The sequence below is a fragment of the Dermochelys coriacea genome, chromosome 8 (genome assembly GCF_009764565.3).
Source record: "Dermochelys coriacea isolate rDerCor1 chromosome 8, rDerCor1.pri.v4, whole genome shotgun sequence".
Classification (NCBI taxonomy): Eukaryota; Metazoa; Chordata; order Testudines; family Dermochelyidae; genus Dermochelys; species Dermochelys coriacea.
In genome coordinates, this window is record NC_050075.1 from 106,807,558 (window position 1) to 106,832,574 (window position 25,017).

Below are 25,017 nucleotides of genomic sequence, written 5' to 3' on the forward strand. Positions count from 1 at the left end.
AAAGAATTCTAATAGATTGGTGAGGCATGATTTCCTCTTATAGAAGCCATGTTGACTTTTCCCCCACAAATCGTGTTCATTTGTTTCTGATCATTCTGTTCTTTACTATAGTTTTATCCAGTTTGCCGGGTACTGAAGTTAGGCTTTCTGAGTCTTTTGCTATTTGCTCTTCAAGTTTTTTTGGCCTGCCTAATTATACTTTTACATTGGACTTGCCAGAGTTTATCAATGTGGATCTTAGATTTCCGTTTTTATTGAGAAGTTTTATTTTCTCAGATATTACCCAGGGCCCAGCGTGGTAATGAACAGCCAGAATTGTAGTGTCTCAAAATAGTCATGAGATTTGGTTCCTGTAAACTACATCTACACTAGGAATTTGACCAGTCGCTGGTATTGGCCGATAGCGGTGGGTGTCTGATGGTATGGTAATGGCTTTGTCTCATTTGTATAAAAAGTTAAACAGTTTTCAACTCCAGGTTAGGGCATTTCAGTACTGAGAACTGTTGTAAGAAACCAGTTCTTTAGTTAATACAGACCTGCCTTAACCGGATCTTTACTTAGATTTAGACTTTTCAACAGGTCTGGATTGAGCATTTGTAGCATCTCCCCATGCAATGTCTTGCTCTGGGCAGGGTTGTCGGTTCCTCATGTCTGTGAAAACAATTCACCTGAAAATTAAAGGAAAATTGCCTCCTGTGATATTGTGTCTTACTGAGGTGATGCTGTGGCTTTGTATCTAGTTCTGCTGGGAAAGCCTTTGCCTCTGTCCAAGTGAGAGGTCAGGATATTTCTTGCATGCCCAGCCTCGGGTGCACAGGCCTGTCAAAACTGTAAATTGGTTCTATCTTGTCCTTTTTGATATGGGTTTGGTCTGCGCACATTTTGATGCAAAACCATGAGGCATGTGGAGCTGGTTTACAGCTGGCAGTAAAATGGAGCATGAGTGGAATATTATTACTACTGTTTTAAGGAGCTTTGTCCCCAAGTCCTTGCCGTGAAAGTAATGGTTTGGGCCAGTGCAGATCTGCTATATATTTTGTTGGTGAAATGGAACCTTTAAGGTGGGGATGGTCTTTGATTTTGTTTTTTAATTATCTGTGTTCAGTGCCTGCCTGCATCATGCCTTGTCTAGCCAGGGCTGACAGTCCCTCTCTTCGGCAAAAACAAATTAGCCTGAAAACTAAAGAAATGATGTTTACTATGGTTCTTACTGCACTGGAATCAACACAGCTGATAAGGCTTAGAGACAGTGTCCTCAGAAAAGCAACCATGTAAAAATGGGACCTTCCCATTCATTGTATCTGAGTCATCTGTTTACTGACATTCATGTTTTTGGCTACTGTTAATTCTTGGGCTCTTCAGTGCTATTGGTGAGCATGCTGACTTTATGCTGCCGTAGGTATTTCCAGGGACAATGCTGGCAAGTTCCAGTTATGGAATCTTTTACTGGTAGTGATGTAAGAGGCAGAGGTTTGGTCTGAGTACAGAATTTGGAGCCAGGAACAGCCAAGTTCTAATCTTACCTCTGCCACTGGTTCTTTCTGTGACCTGGAGCTGCTCATTTAACATCTCTGCCTCAGTTTCATCATGGGTAAGATGAGATAATCGGGTGCTGTCAGGAGAGCACTTTGAAGATGCTGTATACATGCTAAGTCAGGAGTGGGCAAACTTTTTGGCCTGAGGGCCACATCTGGGTATGGAAATTGTATGGCGGGCCATGAATGCTCATGAAATTGGGGGCTGGGGTGCGGGAGGGGATGAGGGTTCTGGATGGGGGTGAGGGCTCTGGAGTGGGGCCAGAAATGAGGAGTTCAGGGTGTGGGAGGGGGATCTGGGCTTCGGCAGGGGGTTTGGGTGCGGGGTACGGGCTCTGGGGTGGGGCTGGGGATGAGGGGTTGGGGGTGCTCTGGGCTGGAACTGAGGGGTTCGGAGGGCAGGAGGGGAGTGAGGGATGGGGCAGGGGTTTGGGGCACGGGAGGGAGTCAGGGGTGCAGGCTCTGGGCGGTGCTTACCCTCAAGCAGCTCCTGGAAGTAGCAGCATGTCCCCCTCCGGCTCCTATGCGGAGGCTCTGTGTGCTGCCCCTTCTGCAGGCACTGCCCCTGCAGCTCCCATTGGCCACAGTTCCCAGCCAATGGGAGCTGTGGGGGTGGGGCTTGGGGTGGGGATAGCGTGCTGAGCCCCCTGGCTGCCCCATGCTTAGGAGGCAGAGGGATGACGTGCAGCTGCTTCCGGGAGCTGCACGGAGTGGGGCAAGCCCCTGACCCCGCTCCCTAGCAGGAGCTTGAGGGCCAGATTGAAATATTTGGAGGGCTGTATGCACACCCTGGGCAGTATTTTGCCCACCCCTGTGCTAAGTGGTGTTCAGCTTCCCTTTTTGTAGTGGCAGCAGCTAGCCAAGTCCATTGTTTTGGCATGTAAACTGAGCCTAGAAGTCTGTCGCATAGTAAACATGCTACCCCACAATATCACTTTACTTTTCTCAGTAACTACCCTTTGTACTGCTCTGACTCCTCCCAGTAAACTTGAAGGAGAGATCGTAGCTATGCTAAGGTGCATTGTTACAGCGTCTGCAGAGCTAGCTATATTCGCCCCTGGGAAGTGCTCTGCTGTGACCAGCACATGCTTAACTGTTTTTTATCCCTAACTGAGTTCTTCACATCCCTTTGGGAGCTGCGAAGATCCCTCATTTTGACCCCTTTTCACACTTCATAAGTCTCCCCTTGGGATCTTATGTCCCGACCACCATTCTTTTATTTAAGGACAGTGGGATTGCCTTAGGGCGCCAACAGTATTGCTCCTTAGCTGGCCAGAGGGATTGAGTGACGTGATACATGGCCGCTGCCCTGTAACTCCCATGCCTGTGCCAGATGCCATGGTTCTTTAACATTCCCAGCTTTGGGAGCAAGAGAGAGGTGTTAGATGTTTTACACGGTAATAGAGCACTGCAGCAAACCAGCCCATGTTTTGTCAGATCACTGTAAACTCCCTGAACATTGGATGGCTACTCATAGATGCACAGATGAATCAAAGTGAGAATATACGCGTGCAAGGAAGAACATACCTATTTGTGGATTCTCTTGGTATAGTCATGGGTGATCAGAGCAGCCCAGGGTCAATAGAGAGTGTTGGTTATAATTTTGCATGCCCCAGTGCCAACTCCAAGATTTGACAACACGGTGGGGAAGTCTGAGAGGAGAAAAAGTGCATAGCATGTCTCCTAACACTTGAAACAGCAATCCAACACCTGGGGTTTAGCAAGGTGGGATTCTGAGGGCTGGGAACAGGAGTGCCCTCAAATCCTTTTAAAACTACACTTGTGTCTTTAGGGCTTGATCTGGTGGTTAGTCCCATTAGTAGCTGTGTGAGATGCCTACCAGGTTCAAACCCGCATTGCCTTACATCCTTATTTTATTAATGTATTGAGTATGCATGCACAGATTGGTAAGCATGCTGCACTTCTTGCCGTCAATATCAGCCTTAGACTTTCTTCCGCTCCCAGCCCAGGATAAAAGACAAACTCGTTCCTCACTACCATTCCCTCTGGAGAAGGTCTGAGAGAAAGATAGGCCTTGCATAGTGCTGTGATGGTCAACGGGCATGGGCTGTCAGTCCAGCAGGGAAGCTACTTCCAGAGCCAGTGACAACACCCAGCCCTATTTCAAGCAGAACTAGAGATTGGCCATGGATATGTGGTCCTGCTCATCTCTGTTGTTGGGATGGTGCATTGGAAGACAGGCAAGTCTTGTGCTAGCCAGATCAAAATCTTGTTAGGCTTTAGAGGTCAGATGCATCAGCTTGGGTTGCACACTGGAAGCCAGTGGAGACTACCAAGTGTGACAGGGTCAGGCCAGATGCCTATAGGAGAGTAATAGAAGGCAGATATATTAGTCCCAGGCTAAGTAGGTCCCTTTTCCCTGGGTAAGGTAACAGGGAGGGTTCCAGAACAATCAGGAACCTTCTGGAGACAATTAAGACAGGCTGATTAGAACACCAGCAGCCAATCAAGAAGCTGCTAGAATCAATTAAGGCAGGCTAAAAAGATGCTCACTTCAGTTTGTGATGTGCATGAGAGGAGCTGGGAGCAAGAGGCACTAGGAGCTGAGAGTGAGAACGTGGACTGTTGGAGGACGGGGTACAAGCATTGTCAGACACCAGGAGGAAGGTCCTGTGGTGAGGATAAAGAAGGTGTGGGGAGGAGGCCATGGGGAAGTAGCCCAGGGAGTTGTAGCTGTCACACAGCTGTTCCAGGAGGCTCTCTAGACAGCTGCATTCCACAGGGCCCTGGTCTGGAACCCGGAGTAGAGGGGCGGGCCCGGGTTCCCCCCAAACCTCCCAACTCCTGGTCAGACACAGGAGGAGTTGACCTGGACTGTGAATTCAGAAAAACGGCCAAGCTGAGGGCTGCCGTGAAGCTCCAAGGTGAGCAAATCCGCCAATAAGCGCAAGACCCACCAAGGTAGAGGAGGAACTTTGTCACACAAGAATACTGTCAGTATAATGTGCTCCCTGCTGCTGGGCCCAGGGGCTAGGCAGGCTGTTGAGTGCTGCACTAGCAGTAGCTTCCAGGTGCTTTTCGAGAGGCGCTCCAAGCAGACTGTATTGCAATAGTCCTGTCTGGAGGCCAGAAGGGAATACAGTAGATTATCAACAAGGCCAGCATCAGAGGGAATTGTCACTGTCCTAGCCAAATGCAGACAGGCAGGGCCAGATTAATCTTTTGTGGGCCCTGCTCTGCCCTGAGGCCCCACCTCCCTCTCTGGTCTGCCCCCCCTCATGGCCTCTTCTCTCTGAGACCCTGCCACATATGGGAGGAGGGGGCCGAGAGGAGTGAAAGGTGGGGGGAGCTTCAGGGGAAGAGGCCGGGCCAGGACTGCAGACAGGGAGAGGTTCTGCTGGCCACCTGCTCTGCCTAGGAATCCCCAGGCCAGCGGCAGCTCTCTTTTAGCCCAGGGTTCATACGGCCATTGGACTTGACTGCGTTGTAAATCCTCGGACAAAACCCACATTAAGGTTGATTTGTAATTGCTCAAAAGTAAAAAGAAAAGGAGTACTGGTAGCACCTTAGAGACTAACAAATTTATTAGAGCATAAGCTTTCGTGAGCTACAGCTCACTTCATCGGATGCATTTTTGAGCTGTAGCTCACGAAAGCTTATGCTCTAATAAATTTGTTAGTCTCTAAGGTGCCACCAGTACTCCTTTTCTTTTTGCGAATACAGACTAACACGGCTGCTACTCTGAAACCTCAAAAGTAAAGAAATTCAGACTTGTTTCCCATGGTGACCTTAACTCTGCTCCCTCGTGCATAATCATTCCAACGGGTGTAGTACATGATTACTTATCTATATGCCACTCAGGTTGCACTTATGGTTTAAACAAATAGTTCCCAATTCAGTTTATTCCTAATTCATCTTATTCCTACGGTTTACTGGAGGAATGCTATTAAAGATGCATGTGATAAAATGATTCAAAGGGTTTTGCTTTGTTGCTAAAGTTATGCTAAGAGCATATAAACTGCAGAAACACCCCGTGCTACAGATATACATCTAAAATAATGGAAAAGGTGCAGTTCCTTTGTACCATGTTTCCCATATAGCATGTGTCCCTGTTGCAATGCTGTGGAAACCTTATCTTATGCAGTTCATGCAGTCTTATAGTTCATATCTTAATGTAACCAATTGCATATAATCTCCCTCCTTTAAAAGAGGAAAAATAAAACAAGGAAAATAAATTGGTAAAGATGGGAGAAGTGCAACCAGAATTTCAGAACAAGTTCTTTAAGGTATGAAATAACAGCTGCAGTTTGGTGCAGAAAAGACGTGTTCTTCCTGGCAGTTGTTTTACCTTGGAGGCCTCCCCCATTCTAGTAGTAAGAGGGCAGAGTCTTGCTGTGACCCATGTGATCTGACATGGCTGTAGGCTACAGAATTAACTATATTTATTTAAAGCCCTTGGAGCTAGATAAGATGAGTGGGAATCAAACCCAGGTCTCCTGCAGAGCTCAACTACTAAACCACCAGGCAAGACATCTGATGTATGAAAATATTCAAAGCAACTTCATCTTTAAAAAATATAAACCACCATTATTATAGCAACAAGCCTAGAATACGAAGCATTCAGGTGGTCACCTGTAGAGTACTGATTGAGAACTAAGCAGGTCTGGACCAATCAGTTGTTGGTAGGCCAATAAATCATCAGCTTTAAAGCAGTCACGGTGCTCCTTTGCTTAGCAGCTTACTGAGACTAATGGCAAGTCTACACTACAAAATTAAGGTTTCAGAGTAGAAGCCGTGTTAGTCTGTATTCACAAAAAGAAAAGGAGTACTTGTGGCACCTTAGAGACTAACAAATTTATTTGAGCATAAGCTTTCGTGAGCTACAGCTCACTGCTTCGGATGCATTTGGTGGAAAACACAGAGGGGAGATTGATATACAAACTGGACAGTCTCTACATAAAAGAATAAATGGACACAAATCAGACGTCAAGAATTATAACATTCAAAAACCAATTGGAGAACACTTCAATCTCTCTGGTCACTCGATTACAGACCTAAGGGTGGCTATTCTTCAACAAAAAAATTTCAAAAAACAGACTCCAACGAGAGACTGCGGAATTGGAATTAATTTGCAAACTGGATACAATTAACTTAGGCTTGAATAGAGACTGGGAATGGATGAGTCATTACACAAAGTAAAACTATTTCCCCATGTTATTTCTCTCCCCCATCATTCCTCAGATGTTCTTGTTAACTGCTGGAAATAGCCTACATTGCTTGTCACCATGAAAGGTTTTCCTCCCTCCCCGCTGCTGGTGATGGCTCATCTTAAGTGATCACTCTCCTTACAGTGTGTATGATAAAACCCATTGTTTCATGTTCTCTGTGTGTGTATATCAATCTCCCCTCTGTATTTTCCACCAAATGCATCCGATGAAGTGATCTGTAGCTCACGAAAGCTTAAGCTCAAATAAATTTGTTAGTCTCTAAGGTGCCACAAGTACTCCTTTTCTTACTACAAAATTAAGTTGACCTAAAGTACATCGACATACTGCCACTGCAGTAATTACATCAATTTGCATGTCCACACTGCGCTCCTTGTGTCGGTGGTGCATATCCTCAGTAGGAGTGCTTGAACCCATTTAACTGTCAGTGTGGGGCATTGTGGGGCGGCTTCTGAAAGGCAGCTACAGTCGATGTAAGGAACGCAGTGTCTATGCTGACACTGTGTCGACCTAACTACATCGACCTAAGTGCTTCGCCTCTCACAGAGGTGGAGTTATTAAGTCAGTGTGGTGAGCAAGTTACATCGGTGGGAAAGACATTTTAGGGTAGACGCTTACAGAGTTAGGTCGACACAAGGCAGTTTACATTGACCTAACTCTGTAATGTAGGCCAGTCCTAAATTATCACAGGGTGCACTAGTGTCCCTGCACTGTTTGAGCACTGTGCCATTAGCTATGCAATCATTAACCATGAAGCAGGTAACCAATGGCATAATTAAATTGGGTGAGATTGTTGCAGAAAAAGGTAGTTGAACAGCACTCACCATGGGAGGCGGGGGAAGATCCATATCCCCTCCAGGTAAAACCCCCTCTGACCACACGCTCTTAGTTGTCATGTACCATCCCATATAGGAACCCTGTGAGGTATCAAACAACTACAACCCATACTCGATGGGGATCCCAACTTGAAATAAATCTTTCCTGAACCCCTTCTTCTGGTCTTCAAACAACCCATCAAGCTCATCATCAGAAGCAAGCTATCACCAGCGGGTGAACATTTTTCACAAGCTGTCACTCTATATCTGATCTATCAGTCCTCATCCTTAAAGGACACCTACACAACACTTTCAAAAGATGAGCCTGGGAGCTTACATTCATAACGTTGCTAGACACTAAAAATCATGGTCTCAATAAAGACACTGGATTTATGGCTTATTACAACAAACTGTAACCCACTCATCCCCCTTTCTGTCCTGTTATTATAGAGGTGTTAAAGGGCCACTTCTCCTTGAATGGTCCCTTAGAATATGTGCTAACTACTTATGCTAAATTATCTGTTGGAGCTTGTATTTAGGTCTGACCCTCTCAGTACCTTTCCCTGACCTGAAGAAGAGCTCTCTGTGTAGCTCGAAAGTTGGTCTCTTTCCCGAACAGAAGTTGGTCCAGTAAAAGATATTCCCTCCCCTGACTTGTGCAGCTGAACACATTTGCAGCCTGAGGTTAAGGGAACAAGCACAGTAGTTTAGCGCACTTACGATATCGTGGTAGCACCTCGAAACGCCAGTCGTTCTTAGCCCCATTGTGCAGTGTGTGGTACAAATGCTGCCTGTAAATATTCATAGTGGAGATATTTCAAAGCCATATTTGTAAGATTTGAGTCATCAGTGCTTGCTGAGGACATCTTGTGTCCTTTCCAAGTATGATGCTTTAAAGCTAAACAGTATTTTTAAGTTACCTGAGTTCAGAAGAGCATCTGAACAGTCACTAGGGCTTTGTCTACATTAGCACTTTTGTTGGTCAGGGGTGTGAACCCTCCCCCTCCCCCCGACCAACATGTTTTACCAAAAAAAGCGCCGGTGTGGACAGTGCTATGTCGGCAGGAGACACTCTCCTGCTGACATAGCTACCGCCGCTCATTGGGGGTGGTTTAATTATGCCGACAGGAGAGCTCTCTCCTGTTGGCGTAAGAGCGGCTACATGGGAGACCTTACAGCCGTACAACTGTGCCACTGTAAAATCTGTCGTGTAGACATAGCCTAAAGCCTGCAGATTGATCCCAGAAGGGAAGGACGTGTCTGACTCAAATGTAACCGAGTGGCTGTTCTTCAGACCCTGCAGAAAATGAGATCTGGGACCGAGCCCAAGCAGGAAAAACAAAAGTTCAGAGAGTAAAAAGGCATCAAGAACTTTCCAAGAAAGCATATAACTTCATGGTCACTTTTCTGCCCACCCCATGGAAATCCTTTTGGGCTGTAAGCAGCCAGGGGACAGTGGTTTGAATACAGAATTGGAGCCAGGAGCTCTTGAATTCTAACTCTGGCTCCAACATAGACCCCTGTGTGACCTTAGGCTAGTCAAAAGGAAAGGAGTACTTGTGGCACCTTAGAGACTAACAAATTTATTTGAGCATGTAGCTCATGAAAGCTTATGCTCAAATAAATTTTAGTCTCTAAGGTGCCACAAGTCCTCCTTTTCTTTTTGCGAATACAGACTAACATGGCTGCTACTCTGAAACCCGTCATTAGGCTAGTCAGTAACCTTTCTTTGCCTGAGTTTCGCCAGCTGCGAAATAGGATTGTTATCTCACTTGTTCATTTGTGGGGTCCCCGAGAGGGATTGGGCAGGGGCCCCGTTTTCCTCTTTGCCCTATTCTGGTTATAGGGTATATGATCTCTAATTTAGATGAAGGGAGTGGGATTTAGTGCGGTTAAGATCTTGTTGCTAATCGGTGGCTAATCCCCCAGGGAGTGTGGAATAGCCAACCTTTTAGTGATGAGATTTTTATGTTGTCCCCTCTCTCCTATTTCTTAGGCTGGCTTGCCAGCCATCATTATGTTATCTATGTAGACTTCGGTTTGTTGGCAGAGTTATTCTGATTCTGTTGTTAGGCCCTGTCTATACTAGGCAAAAATCCGCTGCAGCCTACTGTTAGCTGGGATGTCTATAGCACCCCGGTGTTCACACACACACACACACACACACACACAAACACGACCTTCGCACCCATCCCACGTGTTTTACCAACGCTGGCAATGTTGATCATTTGCGCTGCTTGAAGGGGAGGGAAACATTTCTGGACCTTAATACAAGAAAGTCTAATTTTTTTTATTTTTTGGTCAGGCAACAAGAAGGTAAAAATGTGAGGGCTCTTTGCTTTCAGGGTAAATGTCAATCCCACCCTCTGCGTCGTGCATGAGGGAGTGCTTGTTAAAGAAATGGCCAACTTCATAGAGAAGGTGTCCTCTGCCGAACAGTGCCAACTCTGGTGCGTGAGGGCTTTGCTTAGTACGTTGATTTTGACAGTGGCTGATGGGAGGAAAAGGGGCATGGCTCGAAGACCTGAGAGTCTGCCTGAGATGAGGGAAGGGAGAACAGCTTCTACAGCCAGCATTTGCCATCTTATTTCATCGCTCAAAAAAGGCTTCAGTGTGGGTTGTTGTCCTTTGCCATAAAAAGGTAATGTCTGGAAGCGCAAGGACCAGCTTAGCCTGGCTTACCCTGTCCCACACGGTGATACATGCTGCAGCCTCCAGTCTGATCTGAGCTGCAAATCTTCATCGTGACATCAAGCTTCAGCTATCGTAGCTCTACAGCCTCGTGCAACAGGCAGTCAAAGACGTGTGAGTAACTTTTGAGGAAACAAATGGATGATGTTGGTATTTCTGTGTTTCTGATTCTGAATGTGGAAGGAAGGAGAGTCTGTACAGCTAATGGTTTGGGGCAAGGAGCAGTCGGAAGGCTCAACGCATGTGTATGAGAGAGTTGAGGTGAGCGTGGGAGGCAGACAGGTGTGATGGACAGAGATCAGCTCAGGATTAAATGAGAAATGGAGGGTTTAGGCCAGTGAAGAGGGGTGAGGAGGGTGAGCTGTCTGTCTGTCTGTATGATCTGTCAGTGGTTCTGTCATGTTTCCTAATGGAAACATCCCAGTCTACAAATAGCTAAATTGGAGCCTTTCGTCTGGATTTTCAAACCCACCTAAGTGATTTGACTTTAATAGGATTTGAGCATCCGGGGGTAGAGGGGAGAATGTGAAAAGTTTGGTGACCACTGCCTTAAGTGGCTTTGAAAATCTCTGAGGAAATGGTCTAGAGATGGCTCCATATGCAGGCTTGGACCCCAAGCAGGGTTAGATGATGGGGGCTGCTGAAGGCTTGTGAACACTAGTGCTCCCGTCATTGCTCGGTCTGACAGAGCTGCACTGCTGTTAGCAAAGGTGGGAAACTTTTGACCTAATGCTCTGGTGCAGAAACAATCACTGTGTGCTCTGGGATGAGGCCTTGGACCTCAATCAGCTTGATTGGAAAAAGTGGTTAAAAAGTAGGATTTAGGCTTTTCGTCATCAGGTTAAAAGGAAAGGAGTACTTGTGGCACCTTAGAGACTAACAAATTTATTAGAGCATAAGCTTTCATGAGCTACAGCTCACTTCATCGGATGCATTAGCTGTAGCTCACGAAAGCTTATGCTCTAATAAATTTGTTAGTCTCTAAGGTGCAACAAGTACTCCTTTTCTTTTTGCGAATACAGACTAACGCGGCTGCTACTCTGAAACCCGTCATCAAGGTTGTGGCTCCAATTCAGTTGTTGGTCCCAGTCTCCTCTTTTTGGGGTGGGAAGTACTTTGGGGATCATAGACGTTAGAAGTGGATCATCCATTCACTCCCCTGGGTGCTGGGGCAGGGGTGCTTCCGACAGGACACTTTCTGGTGCATCCAGAGCAATGGGGACCACTCTTCTGCCTGTGGGAGACTGTTCTATGCTCTAACACACGTCACTGTCGAGACATTTTTCTGAATATTTAGTTGAAAACTTTCCCATTGAGGGCTCATGGATTAAACTAGTTTTACCTCGTGTTGGATTGAATAATTCCCTTCTCCATGGTGTTCAGACATCCTTCTAAAGTCCGTTCAGATGACACCATGTCAACATGTGCCCCCACCTCTTAGGTACGGTTTAGCTAAATCACATACATCAAACTCTTTCGGTCTCTCCTTTGTTTCAGTCAGTTCCGCTGGCCCCTGACCATTTTTGTTGTTTTCTTTGGGCTCCCTTTGGCCGTGAGACAATGTTCTCAGCTCCTGGCGGAAGGAGAGGGAGTGCTGAGTGTCTCTCACCCACCAGCTGCTGTACTGCATTGGTACGTTCTAATGAGGAGTCTTGTCCAAGCCTTCTCATCCAGGGACGTGGTTGTGGCTTGGGACAGCAAGCTGGAAAGGGAAGATATAAAATTAACATGGCACACTTTAAGTGGATTGAAAGCTGGCCTACTGACAGGTCTCAGAATGTAATTGTAGACGGGGAATCATCATCCAGTTGGGTGTGTTTCTAGTCAGATTCTGCAGGGATCTGTTCATGACCCTATGATATTTGATAAATGATCCGTAATAAAATATAAAATGATCCTGCATAAAGTTTGCAGATGACACAAAAATTGGGGGAGTGGTAAATAACGAAGCTGACAGGTCACTTATGCAGATCAACATGGATCACTTGGTAAATTGGACACAAGCAAACAATATGCATTTTAGCATGACTAAATGTCCTTAATCTCGGAACGAAGAATGGAGGCCATATTACAGGATGGGGGACTCTATTCTGGGAAGCAGTGACTCTGAAAAAAGATTTGTGGGTCATGGTGAATGATCAGCTGAACACTGGCTCCCAGTGTGACACTGGGGCCAAAAGGGCTAATGCAGTTATTCGTTGCACAAATGGGAATCCTGAGTAGGAGTGGAGAGGTTATTTTACCTCTATATTTGGCACTGGTGCAATCCTGTGTCCAGTTCTGGTATCCACAGTTCAAGGAGGTGGATAAATTGGAGAGGGTTCAGAGAAGAACCAGGAGAATTATTAAAGGATTAGAAAACCTGCCTAATAGTGATTGACTCAAGTTCAGTCTGTTTAGCTTAACAAAGAGAAGGTTAAGGGTGACTTGATCACAGTTTGTAATGACCTATATGGGGAACAAATATTTGATAATGGGCTCTTCAGTCTAGCAGAGAAAGGTCTAACATGATCCAATAGCTGGAAGCTGAAGCCAGGCAAAGTAAGACCATTAATAAGGTATACGGTTTAAAGTCGTTAACCAGTGGAACAATTTCCCAAGGGTCCTGGTGGATTCTGAATCTCTGGCAATTTTTAACTCAAAATTAAATGTTTTTCTAACACATCTGTTCTGGGAATTATTTGGGGATGTTCGGTGGCCGGTGTTATACAGGAAGTCAAACTCAATGATCATAATGGTCCCTTTTGGCCTTGGAAAAGTTTCTTGCCATCATGGTTGTGGAGAAAAGCCTGAAAATATGATCCAAGTGTGATCTAAAGGCTCAGAACCCAGAAGACTAAAGAAAGAGATTGATCATTTTGATCATTTAAAAGCAAATGTCATGATTGTCAAGAGAGTCTCATGATTTTGGGGGCCCAACTCCTGATGTCTGAACATTTGGGGCAGGCAGTACTGATCCTAGAGGCAAGGAGAGTGGGAAGAAAACCCTAGTATTCCAAGAGCCAGCAGCAGAAGTTGGCATCAAGTCAACCTTTTCTGCAGGATTCATTATCTTGTGGTGGTTTCCCTTGTTCCCTTTTGTTCTTCCTTTGAGTGATGCTGAGTGTGAAAGTCTAGGATTCCCCCCAACCTGCACTTTCTCTGCTCCTTTCCCAGGATATATTTGTTTAAATGAATTTAACTTCAAATGTGTGTGTCTTCTTCCAGGTAGTTCTGGCAGAAGTAATTTGGTGTTTGCTGTTGCCTCAAAGGGCTCTTGAACAGGGCTGACTAATACGCCAAGTAACTTGCCTCAAAACGTGTGCTGCAGTGTTCCACTGTGTGTGTGTGTGTGTGTGTGTGTGTGTGTGTGTGTGTGCACGTGTGTGCATGTACATGCATGCGTTAGATGACCGTCCTTCAGAAAGTTAGCATGACCTGTGATTTTTTTTTTGGGGGCCCCTTTTTTCCCCCCAGTTACTGACCTCATTGTCTGTATGATGTGTGTTTTGGTCGGTTTAATCAAAATTAGCTATTGGGGATAAGACCTGTGAGCTCATCTCGCCAGTCGCCCCTGGAGGCCAGTGCAGGACTGCTCAACTTGAAAACAGCTGTAGTTAAAATAATTAAGGAAGGGGGGAAAAAGACAAATCTTTTAGGTTTGCACTGTTCAGGTTCCGTCCCTTTTTCTATTTTAATTGCCATGGAAAAAAGGGAGAAACAAGCTTTCTAAAAGCTCTGATTCTTCCCTCTCTTACTCCCCCTGCTCCGGAAACTTGGAGGCATCAACTCTCATCTGTCAAAGTGTAAATCAGCAATTAAAACACAAACAGTGAAATGCCAAAGATGACCCGAAGCACAAAGCAACTGACAAACAAGTCCGGACAAATCGGCGGATAATTTATAAGCATTGCCCTAAAATCTAATTATTTGGCAATTCGAATTTGCAGCCGGCCAGGGCTCTGCAATAAATTTAACCTGCTATAAATTATTTAGGAGCAGCCCATGGTGTAAATCAAAAACACGAGTGTTTGTTTAAGAAATAAGCTATTTTTGCATAAAATGACTTTTTTCTTCGAAAGAAAAACAGTTGAACAGACTGCACAGCCATTGAGAGAGTGTCCCTTCCAGGGAGGACCCTCCTGCCTCTGCCCCCTTTGAATGGTATAAAAGGGGATCTGTGTCTTAGCAGAATGTTATATCCTTTTTCTTACCAGAAAAATCCTTTTCCCTCATAGGTGGCACCCACTTGTTTTTATTACATTTTGAACAGTCAGCTCTAATTTTTACTGGCATCTTTTATCCTTTGTATTTATTAAACTTCTTCAAGGAGGGGTGGGGTGGATGGAATAAATCATACTCCAGAGTAGTTTTTGAACTCAATGGGCAATAGTCTCTAACCTAAATAAAGAAATAAGGGGCTTTGAGCATGTCCCTCCCACTCCTCACATAGACACTTGGGTTAAAGGGTTTGACGAGCCTGGAAGATCTTGCTGTGTATTTTATTCTTGTAATCTAATAATGTTGAGGTTCCAAGAATCCAAGATTATGGGCAAAGGATTCCTCTGTGAATAGCAGTATGACTCTTGCTGGTTTGTTTCTGTATCCAAGAGATTTCCCCATTGTGGGAAAACGTTTAGTGAGTGTAATTGTTTGTTTAATTTCTTTATTATCAGCAGAATTAAAATTACTAATTTCCCCTTCCCCCTCTTCCTGCATCCCCATCTTGGTGTTTTAGGCAGGAGGTTTCACGTAGTGAGTGTAAAACAGGAAAAGGCTGAATTTATAGAGGTGATTTCACGGGCCCCCGTGAATTTTCCTAATCCCTCAGAAAAGAAAGTCCTTGTTAGCTTTGCCATCAGCTAGTTGTGATGCAGCCTACGAGCTGTTCCAAAGAGAACTGTCATGGGACAGGCAGGTTATTCAGAGTGCTTGGTGTCTCTCTTTTGGGGTGGCTGGGAAGGAGGGCAAAAATTATCAGTGAGCTGTCATGCAGTTTAGTTTAAAGAACTGCAGACTCATGTATATGAGCAAACAGTTTTGGTAACAGGATGTTTTTAATTTTAACTTTTCCCACATTTGTATATTAGCACAGTGGGGAGGAATTGTGGTGTCTTTTCAGACCTGCTAAAAATTGATTTTAGAATCTTTGTTCCCACAATATAATTACAAATGCCTGTGCTAGCGATTTGGAGCTATGTGCCAAAGACTTTCCCCATTCAAAATGTATTCAATTTTTCATGATAATGGAAAGGCAAATAAAGAGTGTATTATTTATCACCAGCAATTTGAATTCCAGGTTTCCTTTCAAGTTAGGCTACCCCACTAAATATAACTGCAATGGGAATGGACGTATACAATGGATTGTTCATATTCCTGGTAGAATATGGCTATTTGCAATCTCCAAATACCTGCAAAACGTCATTCAGAACTCCTCCTCGTGTTTGCAGTTATCAGTTCTTATCAATTCAGCTTGGGCTGTGAGAAGTCTATAAGAAAACAGTTAAAAAAGGGTTAGAGATGGGAGAGACTGAAGTTGGCATTAATGCTCCCTAAGGTCAGAATTAGATGCGGATGTGTGTGGCGATCCCTGGGCAGTTTTTACATTCAGCCAAAATGGACCAATTTCCAGTGTACCTGTAATTTTAATATTTTCCCCCAAAACCGGTTTGACAGTGTAGATGTAACCTAGCACTTCAGAGTTAGCCTGGCCAGTTGTGAGAGTATATGGGTGCCCGGGTGCTTTTCTGAATCGCAGTCTGTCGGGTTGAAGGGAGGGTTGGCTCACCATTTCATAATAATTTACTAATGAAATTCTAGATCTGTAATAACATTTTGGGTATCTAAAACAAGCCATATGCTTGGTGGTGGGTTTTTTTTTTTAAAGTGGAAACAGATCAACTTTAAGCCATGCATTTTTGGTAATAGAGGATTTTTTTCCTATTTATATTTGATAGATATTTTTGTTTCCGCAGAAATGTCAACTCCTAATTTCATGATGCATCATGGGCTTAAGAAAATTGAATTTAATAAAGGCAAAAGATGAATGGCACCTTTAAAGGCCCCAACACTTGTCTTTATTAGTAGGACAAACTGCAGGGTCTCTGAACACTGCTTCTCTCCAAATGAAAGTTTAAATGAAAAGTACAGTGGTGTCACAGGTTAAATTTCATTGCAGGACTGGCTAACGTTGTTAGTGAGGAGTGGAGCTGATTTCATGGGGCTGGTATCTGTTGCCTTAGATACCAGCGGAGCAAACATTGCCAGAGACTGGAAAAATCTCCACTCCAGGGAGCATTCAGATAAACAGTCTTTTGGGAAGATCCTCACCACTCCCTTGAAAAACTGACCAAATAAGCCAAAAAACCCCTGTTAGTCTTTCTCCCAAGACATCCAAGTTGCTGGTCATTTTTTTCTCTGTGACCATGGACTGGTATTAATTCTTGATAGCATTACGTTTTTCAGTTCATCTTTTTATTTTCCCAGTCTGTTTTAATCCGACACTTCTGAAAGTGATTTTTGCCTCTGCTCTGGAATCAAATGACAGACACCTTTGTGCATCAGCTCCTTGGGCAGCGTCACACAAGGCTCTCTTTCAGCCCCTCTTCACCTCCGGGCACTTGATGGGCTCAATCTGTTCTCCTGGGAATGCTCTCTGCAGGGCAACACACATACAGTCTGTGTCTGTGTCTCCATCTGGGAGAGCAATTTCTGTTCCCTTCATCCTGTGATGGAGATACCCCTTTGGACAATAGTGCCTCATGTAGAGCCCAACCCTAAAAGATGCGGAGCTTTCTTGGTTCCCATTGAAGCCTGTGGGGTCTGAAGGGGCTCAGCCCTTTGGAGAATGAAGGGGTCCTTGAGCTTGGGAATGGAAGACTGGCAGTAGGAGAACACTAGTCGTTAGCTAGCCCTCCCTCTAGCTAAAGCTACAAAATCCTTTGAGTGTAACTCGCTTGTCCTATATGCCAAGACTTGCTAAAACATTCTCCTCCTGAGCTGAAACTTGCAGTGCTGGGCGTCTGCTCCGCAGTTATGGTACAGAGGGAGAAGTTGAGCCGAGGGTGTTCGGCCATTTCAGGATTACGTGAGGGAGAAGAACAAAAGCCCATTTCCTATTCTGACCACCAGTTTCGCTTTTTCATGGTGATCATTCAAATGGCTGAATTTGGTGAGTTCAGATTTAGAATGGGACTAGGTCTGAGTGGTGTGTGGGGCCATTGCAACGTCTGAACAGTGTTACCTGAAGTGTATTTACTAGTGATCCGGGGTTTTTGAAACTTTGAGCCTTCGTGCAGTGCTGAGGCAGAGAAATCATGTGCTCCAAAATCGGGAAACAAAATTCCTCCTGCCCCACTGCATGTTTGTAGGGTGTGTCATGTGGCAGGGTTAATGTTATGGGGGAGACATTCGCTTTGGGATTCCCTGCTGTTTGATTTCTCCACCTTAACCTTGCATTAAGGCTAAATGTTGCGCTTATTTCTTCTGTTCATTTGACGTGCCTTTCCTATGTTTCCTACCCCACCCCATAACCCACCGTGTGTCTGCCCCCTTTACACCTTCCGCCCCCAAGTCCTTGGATCAGGAGTCATTCACGCTGTAGCAGTGTATTCATGTATATTATGTGAAACAGAAATCCGTGTTGTGTTGTTCCTTTTCTCCCAACTCCTTCTCCCTCTGGCTTTCAGCGTGTGGTGATGTCATCATCTCGTATTTATGACCTCACAATAATTTCCATGCCTGGGTCACTGGGATTGCAGCCAGGGCCTGAAAGCTACATTAACCACTCTGCAGCGATTGCATTTTCCAAATGCTAATTTTACTCACAAGAATTGCTTTTTATTTATTTATTTTGTATTATTTCTTATTTGTCTCTTCCAGATGTTTTCAGGCAGTTTTTTGTTGTTAAACTAATTCCATTCATGTTTTAAAAATTTATGAAAGCGCTAATAAAAATGTCAAAGTGGTAAAAATGTTAGCTTTTGCTGTGCTTTGATTAAATTTTGCAAACTGTTTTTGAATATTAAAAAGCAATGTTTTTTTATTCTCTCTCTCTCTCTCTCTCTCTCTCTCTCTCTCTCTCTCCCGCTCTTCTCCCCCTCCCTCCCAAGTGATTTGAGAGGCTTGTTGCATGGTTATCACTCAATGGGCTCATTTGCACTCCAGAATCCTGGTGCCATGCATCTCTATTAAATAACAGAGACAAATTATTCTTTAAAGACACCAAACAAATTGTCACTTCTCTTACATTAAACTTGGGGGAAGAAGAGGAGGGGGACAAACACAAAGGATTTTATCACCTTTATTCAGGAGTTGGATCTTTTAATTTCATATATATTTTTTAATAATTGAGAAATCCATTGTAACTGGCTTTGTTTAAACTTTTTATTAACAGGTCCATGTAAATTTTTGATTGCTGATTATTCCTATAATTGAACACTCTCCTGATGAAGAACGTTTCTATTTCCCTATCAGCATAAATTCGCTGTAAGGAATAAACCAGTGATTGCTGCAGTGCTCTATGCCATACAGATTGCATTGGTGAGGGAGCTCCTGGTTCATCACAGCATTCTGTGGATGGCGTGGCCTAGCAGTCCAGGCCGTGGGAGAGCGCATTGCAACTTCAGCCCCAGCCTCTCCCAGCAGGAGGTGCTTTATGCAATAGCATCCTGGCTGTAATTGTCTAATGTCCCATATCCTTCAGAAGAGCCCCTGGTAAAGTTGATCTCTCTGAGTACAGCTTCTGGATTGTACTGGCTAAGTGACAATGGATCTGCTGTGTGTCGGCTTTGTGGGTTGTATTTTGAGTGCGGTGGCAGGCTGACATTCTGCCCGAGGGTGATCAGATCGTGGTGGGAAAGCTTGGGATTGTTGCGACTTAAACAGATACATGGCAGTAAGTCCTTGCTGCCTAGTTTTGGCAGCTACCGTAATAAACTGCAAACTTGTAACCTTTCCTAATAGCAGTGTTGCGACCCCATTCCTTCCTGGGCACGTGTGCACATTGGGCCTCACTTTTTCCTTTTTAGAGCTGTATGCCCCTCCTTAATATGGGGAGGTGCCATCTTCCTGTAATGCATTGTTTGTATTACCGTGGTGCCTAGGAGGCCCGATCTGGAGAAGGACCCCACCGTGCTAGGTGGTGTCCAAATACAGAACGAAAAGATGGCCCCTGCCCCGAAGAGCTTGGTTTGGGTCTTCCCAGCGGTCGTCTTTTTATAACAACTTGTTTTCTTTTGTGCCTTATTCAGGAAATCATTGAGTTCCCCATTCTGAAGCTAAATGGCAGGACGATGGAGATTGAATCCACCTTTCACATGTATGTGCAGCCGGTGGTGCACCCTCAGCTTACTCCCTTCTGTACAGAGGTAAAGCGCGAAGGATGCACAGTGCTCCAAGAGTCTCTCTCTAACCGGGAAACAGGGTTACCTTTTGCATGGGGTCAGGGTTAGCACCTCTTAGTGCATGTTGAACATAAACCATCACTCCAACTCCTTGCTGTTGATTCTAATAATAATAATAATTTTATTATAGTGTCTTGGAGCCCCAGTCCTGGACCAGGACTCTTTTGTGCTAGGTGCTGTACAAATGTCGTTAAACTCTTTTGTTGCAAATCTTTTGTTTTAACTAATAAACAATCACAGTAGACAACCTCTTTAATTCTGTGGTTCCTTAATGCTATCAGAGGTGCTGGGGCTCTCTCCATAGAGCAGTGAGACAGTCATGTCAGACTGTTGACATTGTTCCAATACAGCGGTTTGGTGTGGAAGGTTAAATAGAGCATGTTCCGAATGGAAGGAAATAAATAACGCTGTGCTGCAGTGTGATTGAAGGGATCTGATGTCCTAGCCCTTGAGCTTCACTGCTGTGGGGTTGATGTCACCAGAACCCCATAATCTCGTGATAAGACAATTTTTAAAAAGGTAAAAAAAAATTCTCTTTCCAGGATATGACTGTGTTCTTGTTATCTGATTACTGTCAACACTAAGGGCCATTTTCTCCATGTCCATATCCATCTCTTCCCAAATGTGCATAATGATAGGATGCAAATTACATGGGGTTCTGATTCATGAGATCCTTGGTATATAAAAGGAAGAGATTTGTTGTGTTCTGTCTCTCGTATTTAACTCAAAGAATTAAGATATTGCAGATTTTCCCTGATACATCTATAAAAATGAAATAATATTGGCACTGACAATATTTACAAACTCATGGATGATAGGAGAAGTCCTGGAAGACTGGAGAAGGGCTAACATGGTGCTCATCTTTAAAAAGGAGGAGCCAGGGACTGTAACCCAGTCAGCCTGACTTTGATACCTTGAAAGCTACTAGAGCAATGTATAAAACAATCAATTTGTGAATACCTGGAGGATGGAGGGGTGATCATTAGCAATCAGCATGGATTTACTAAGAACAAAGCATGCCAAACCAGGTTGATTTCATTCTTTGACAGGGTAACTAATTTGGATGGAGGGGGAATGCGATAGACATCGTATACCTGGACTTGTATGGCTTTTGACACAGTCCCACATGGCAATCTGATAAGTAAGCTGGAGAAATGTGGGTTCAGCAGAACTCAACAACAACAGGTTGTTAAACAACCGCAAACAAAGAGTTACTATTAATGGAATGATGTCGGAATGGGGGGAAGTCTCAAGTGGGGTTCCGCAGGGATCTGTCCTGGGTCCAGTGTTGTTTAACATCTTAATTAATGACCTGGATGTAGGAGTAGAGAGCTTACTGATCAAGTGTGCAGATGTCACAAAGCTAGAGAGGGTTGCCAAAACTTTGGAGAGATCTTGATAAATTCGAAAACTGGCCTATAGACAACAAAATGAAATTCTGCAAAGACAAATGTAAGCTGCTACACTTAAGGAAGAAAAATCAAATGCACAAATACAGAATAGGAGAGAACTGGTTTGGCAGCAGCACTGCTGAGAAGGATCTGGGAGTTGTAGATCATAACCTCTATATGAGTCAGTAATGCAATGCTGTTGCAAAAAAAGCAAATGCAATTTTAGGTTGCATTAAGAGAGACAGAGCATGCAAGTCATGAGAGATGATAGTACCACTCTACTCAGCATTGATTTGGACTCAGCTGGAGAACTGTGTCCAATTTTGGTGACCAATGTATAGAAAGGATGTAGAGAAACTGGAAAGGATCCAGAGATGAGTGACAAAGATGATCAAAGGGATGGAATGCAAGCCATACAAGCAGAGGCTGAAGGAACTGGATATGTATTGTTTGGAAAGAGAGGAGTAAGCGGGGAGTATGACGGCAGTCTTCAGATGCTTGAAAGCTCACCACAAAAAAGATGGAGAAAAGTTGTTCATTCTTGCCACAGAGAGCAGGACAAGAGGCAACGGATTCAAACTACAGCAGAGCAGATTTAGATTAAATCTCAGGAAAAACTTCCTTGCTGTCAGAACAGTAGGACAATGGAGCAGATGCCTCGGCAGGTTGTGGAAGCTTCTTCACTGGAGGTTTTCAAAAGGAGGCTGGGTATCCTCTATTTGGGATGATTTAGACACACATCCTGCCTCTTGGCAGGGGGTTAGCCTAGATGACCCTTATGCTCCCTTCTAACCCTATGGTTCTAAATTACATTCCTTTCACATTTGGGCTGTTCTGATGTTACATGGTCCACTGGCTAAAATATTGAACTGTGTTCTATTCCAACTCTTCTGTTAACTCAGTGTGTGATTTGGGCAAGTCATTTTCCTTCTGTGTGCCTCAGTTTCCCCTTTAGAGGTGTAAAACTTACCCACACTAGTAAAACACATTGAGATTCATAGATACTAAGGTCAGAAGGGACTGTTATGATCATCTAGTCTGACCTCCTGCAAAATGCAGGCCACAGAATCTCACCCACCCGCTCCTGTGAAAAACCTCACCTATGTCTGAGCTATTGAAGTCCTCAAATCGTGGTTTAAAGACTTCAAGGAGCAGAGAATCCTCCCAACAAGTGACCCGTGCCCCATGCTACAGAGGAAGGCGAAAAACCTCCAGGGCCTCTTCCAATCTGCCTTGGAGGAAAATTCCTTCCCGACCCCAAATATGGTGATCAGCTAAACCCTGAGCATATGGGCAAGATTCACCAGCCAGATACCCAGGAAAGAATTTTCTGTAGTAACTCAGATCCCATCCCATCGCAGGCCATTGGGCCTATTTACCATGAATATTTAAAGATCAATTAATTACCAAAATCATGTTATCCCATCATACCATCTCCTCCATAAACTTATCATGTTTAATCTTAAAGCCAGATAGGTCTATGGATGATATACACGCTCTGTTGTTACACTCCTCATATCCCCTACCCTCCTTTCCACAGGCAGACGTTTTGCACTAGGTAACTGTAGTTCTCATCACCCAGCAAGATCCAGAGCTCGATCCTGCCCCACTGAAGGCAATGGTAATTCAGTGGCAGCAGGATCGGGTACCCATAGTACTTGTCCTGTGCCTCTTAATATATTGTCTGAATGATTAAAATAACTTGGTTCCGCCTGAAGAGACTGTGTAAGCTCAAAACCTTGTCTTTCTCACCAACAGAATTTGGTCCAATAAAAGATATCACCTCCCACACCTTGTTTCTCCATTCTACCCGGCAGAAAACCCTCCTCAGAGACAGCCAATCCATCCTATTTTTCTCCATTGTAAAAAATAAATACTCTTTTATTCAGTCTCCTATAACTGAAAAACAGTCAAAGGGATTTTGTTCAAACTTTCCAAAAAAAACTAAGCATAGAAAACTGAATCCCATGAGGGGGAGTGCTTCCAAAATTAAAAAATGTGTGAAAACGGGGGTATAGTGGAAACGCATTGCAACTGCAATAACAGCACTTTGGGCAACTACTCTGGCTCTGTGTGTGTGCATGTGAGAGAGAGAGAGAGAGAGAGAGAGAGAGAGAGAGAGATCTATAAACAGGCACATGCTATATATTTAGAGGGACATTGCCTCGTGGATTTGGGCCCAAACTATAGATTTGTACAGGTTGACCTAAATTTGCTAGAAATAGTCTCATGAAGTTTTAAAAGTCGCAATAAAGACCATTTTGTGGGGATTCAAACTTTCCTCTGCTTTTTCCCCCTCCAAACTAAACATTGCAACAGGGTGTTATTGCATGAGTGCCCACAAGTGAAACTGGTTCTTCTTGCTTCCTTGTCCAAGCTAAGTGTAATCAAATGCGTGAAGTGAACAGATTCTGCTTTCCTCTTTGGGACAGGGTCTGTCTGTCCTTGCATTTGGAAAACACCTCAGGTGCTTGGGTGGCACCACAATTTAATAAATAACATGCTTTAGCTCAGGCTTGATGCAGGGATCCCTGAGGGAGGTTTTCTGGCCTGTGCAGTGCAGGAGGCCAGACTAGAGGGTCACAATGGTCCCTGCTGGCCTTGGACTCTACAGCACAGTACACACAAATACATTAGACTTTGAAAAATTATTTTGGTATTAATAATCTGAGGTTTTGTGGAAAGCATGGATAAGGAAAAATGTATTTACAAAATGACTTTGGTTGTGGTTTGGATAAAAGCCAGCTCCTGGAGATGAAGTGTAACCTGAACCCTGTGTTAGGCACAATTCTTTGTGCCTTAAGAGAGGTCAGGTTCTTGGCCCTTTGCTCTGATCACCGAGGCAAATCTCAAAGGGGGACATAGCCTTCTTGTGGATTGAACGCTACCTGGCTCCATCTTTAGCTAGGTCTTGAATTTGGTGTGGCTGGATATTCAGTTTAGGTCTGTCGCTGGCAATTTCTCTCTCTACCTCCCCTGCACCCCCCCCCCAAGTTTTTGGCAATCATGTGATCACCAGCTGTGTAATCACATTTCAGGGTGAACGCTCTTCGGTTTGAAGTGGGACAAGAAGTTTTTATACAGCAACCTTCCTTCAACCAAGAGGAGTTCCTGCTTGCAGCCCAGCCCTTCCCTCTGCTGTCATTTAAATGTTCCTCACAGGTAGATTCCAAGGCCCTCAGGGATCATTGTTATCATCAACAATTTCCATCCCACCATCAACCTCAGCCTAGACCAGTCCACACAAGAGATCCACTTCCTGGACACTACAGTGCTAATAAGCGATGGTCACATAAACACCACCCTATATCGGAAACCTACTGACCGCTATTCCTACCTACATGCCTCTAGCTTTCATCCAGATCATACCACTCGATCCATTGTCTACAGCCAAGCGCTACGATATAACCGCATTTGCTCCAACCCCTCAGACAGAGACAAACACCTACAAGATCTCTATCATGCATTCCTACAACTACAATACCCACCTGCTGAAGTGAAGAAACAGATTGACAGAGCCAGAAGAGTACCCAGAAGTCACCTACTACAGGACAGGCCCAACAAAGAAAACAACAGAACGCCACTAGCCATCACCTTCATCCCCCAGCTAAAACCTCTCCAACGCATCATCAAGGATCTACAACCTATCCTGAAGGATGAGCCATCACTCTCTCAGATCTTGGGAGACAGACCAGTCCTTGCTTACAGACAGCCCCCCAATCTGAAGCAAATACTCACCAGCAACCACACACCACACAACAGAACCACTAACCCAGGAACCTATCCTTGCAACAAAGCCCGTTGCCAACTCTGTCCACATATCTATTCAGGGGATACCATCATAGGGCCTAATCACATCAGCCACACTATCAGAGGCTCGTTCGCCTGCGCATCTACCAATGTGATATATGCCATCATGTGCTAGCAATGCCCCTCTGCCATGTACATTGGCCAAACTGGACAGTCTCTACGTAAAAGAATGAATGGACACAAATCAGACGTCAAGAATTATAACA

General features: G+C 44.5%; 1 protein-coding gene across 7 annotated transcripts in view; it reads left to right on the plus strand.

The window, feature by feature from the left end:
* Positions 1–25,017, plus strand: part of ERI3 (ERI1 exoribonuclease family member 3) — a 238,125-nt gene that overhangs the window by 18,633 nt on the left and 194,475 nt on the right. For all 7 annotated transcript variants that reach the window (XM_038413981.2, XM_038413982.2, XM_038413983.2 and 4 more), the window contains one exon: positions 19,458–19,574. In XM_038413981.2, coding sequence (XP_038269909.1) covers positions 19,458–19,574 — 117 coding nt within the window. The remainder of the gene's footprint in view (positions 1–19,457; positions 19,575–25,017) is intronic.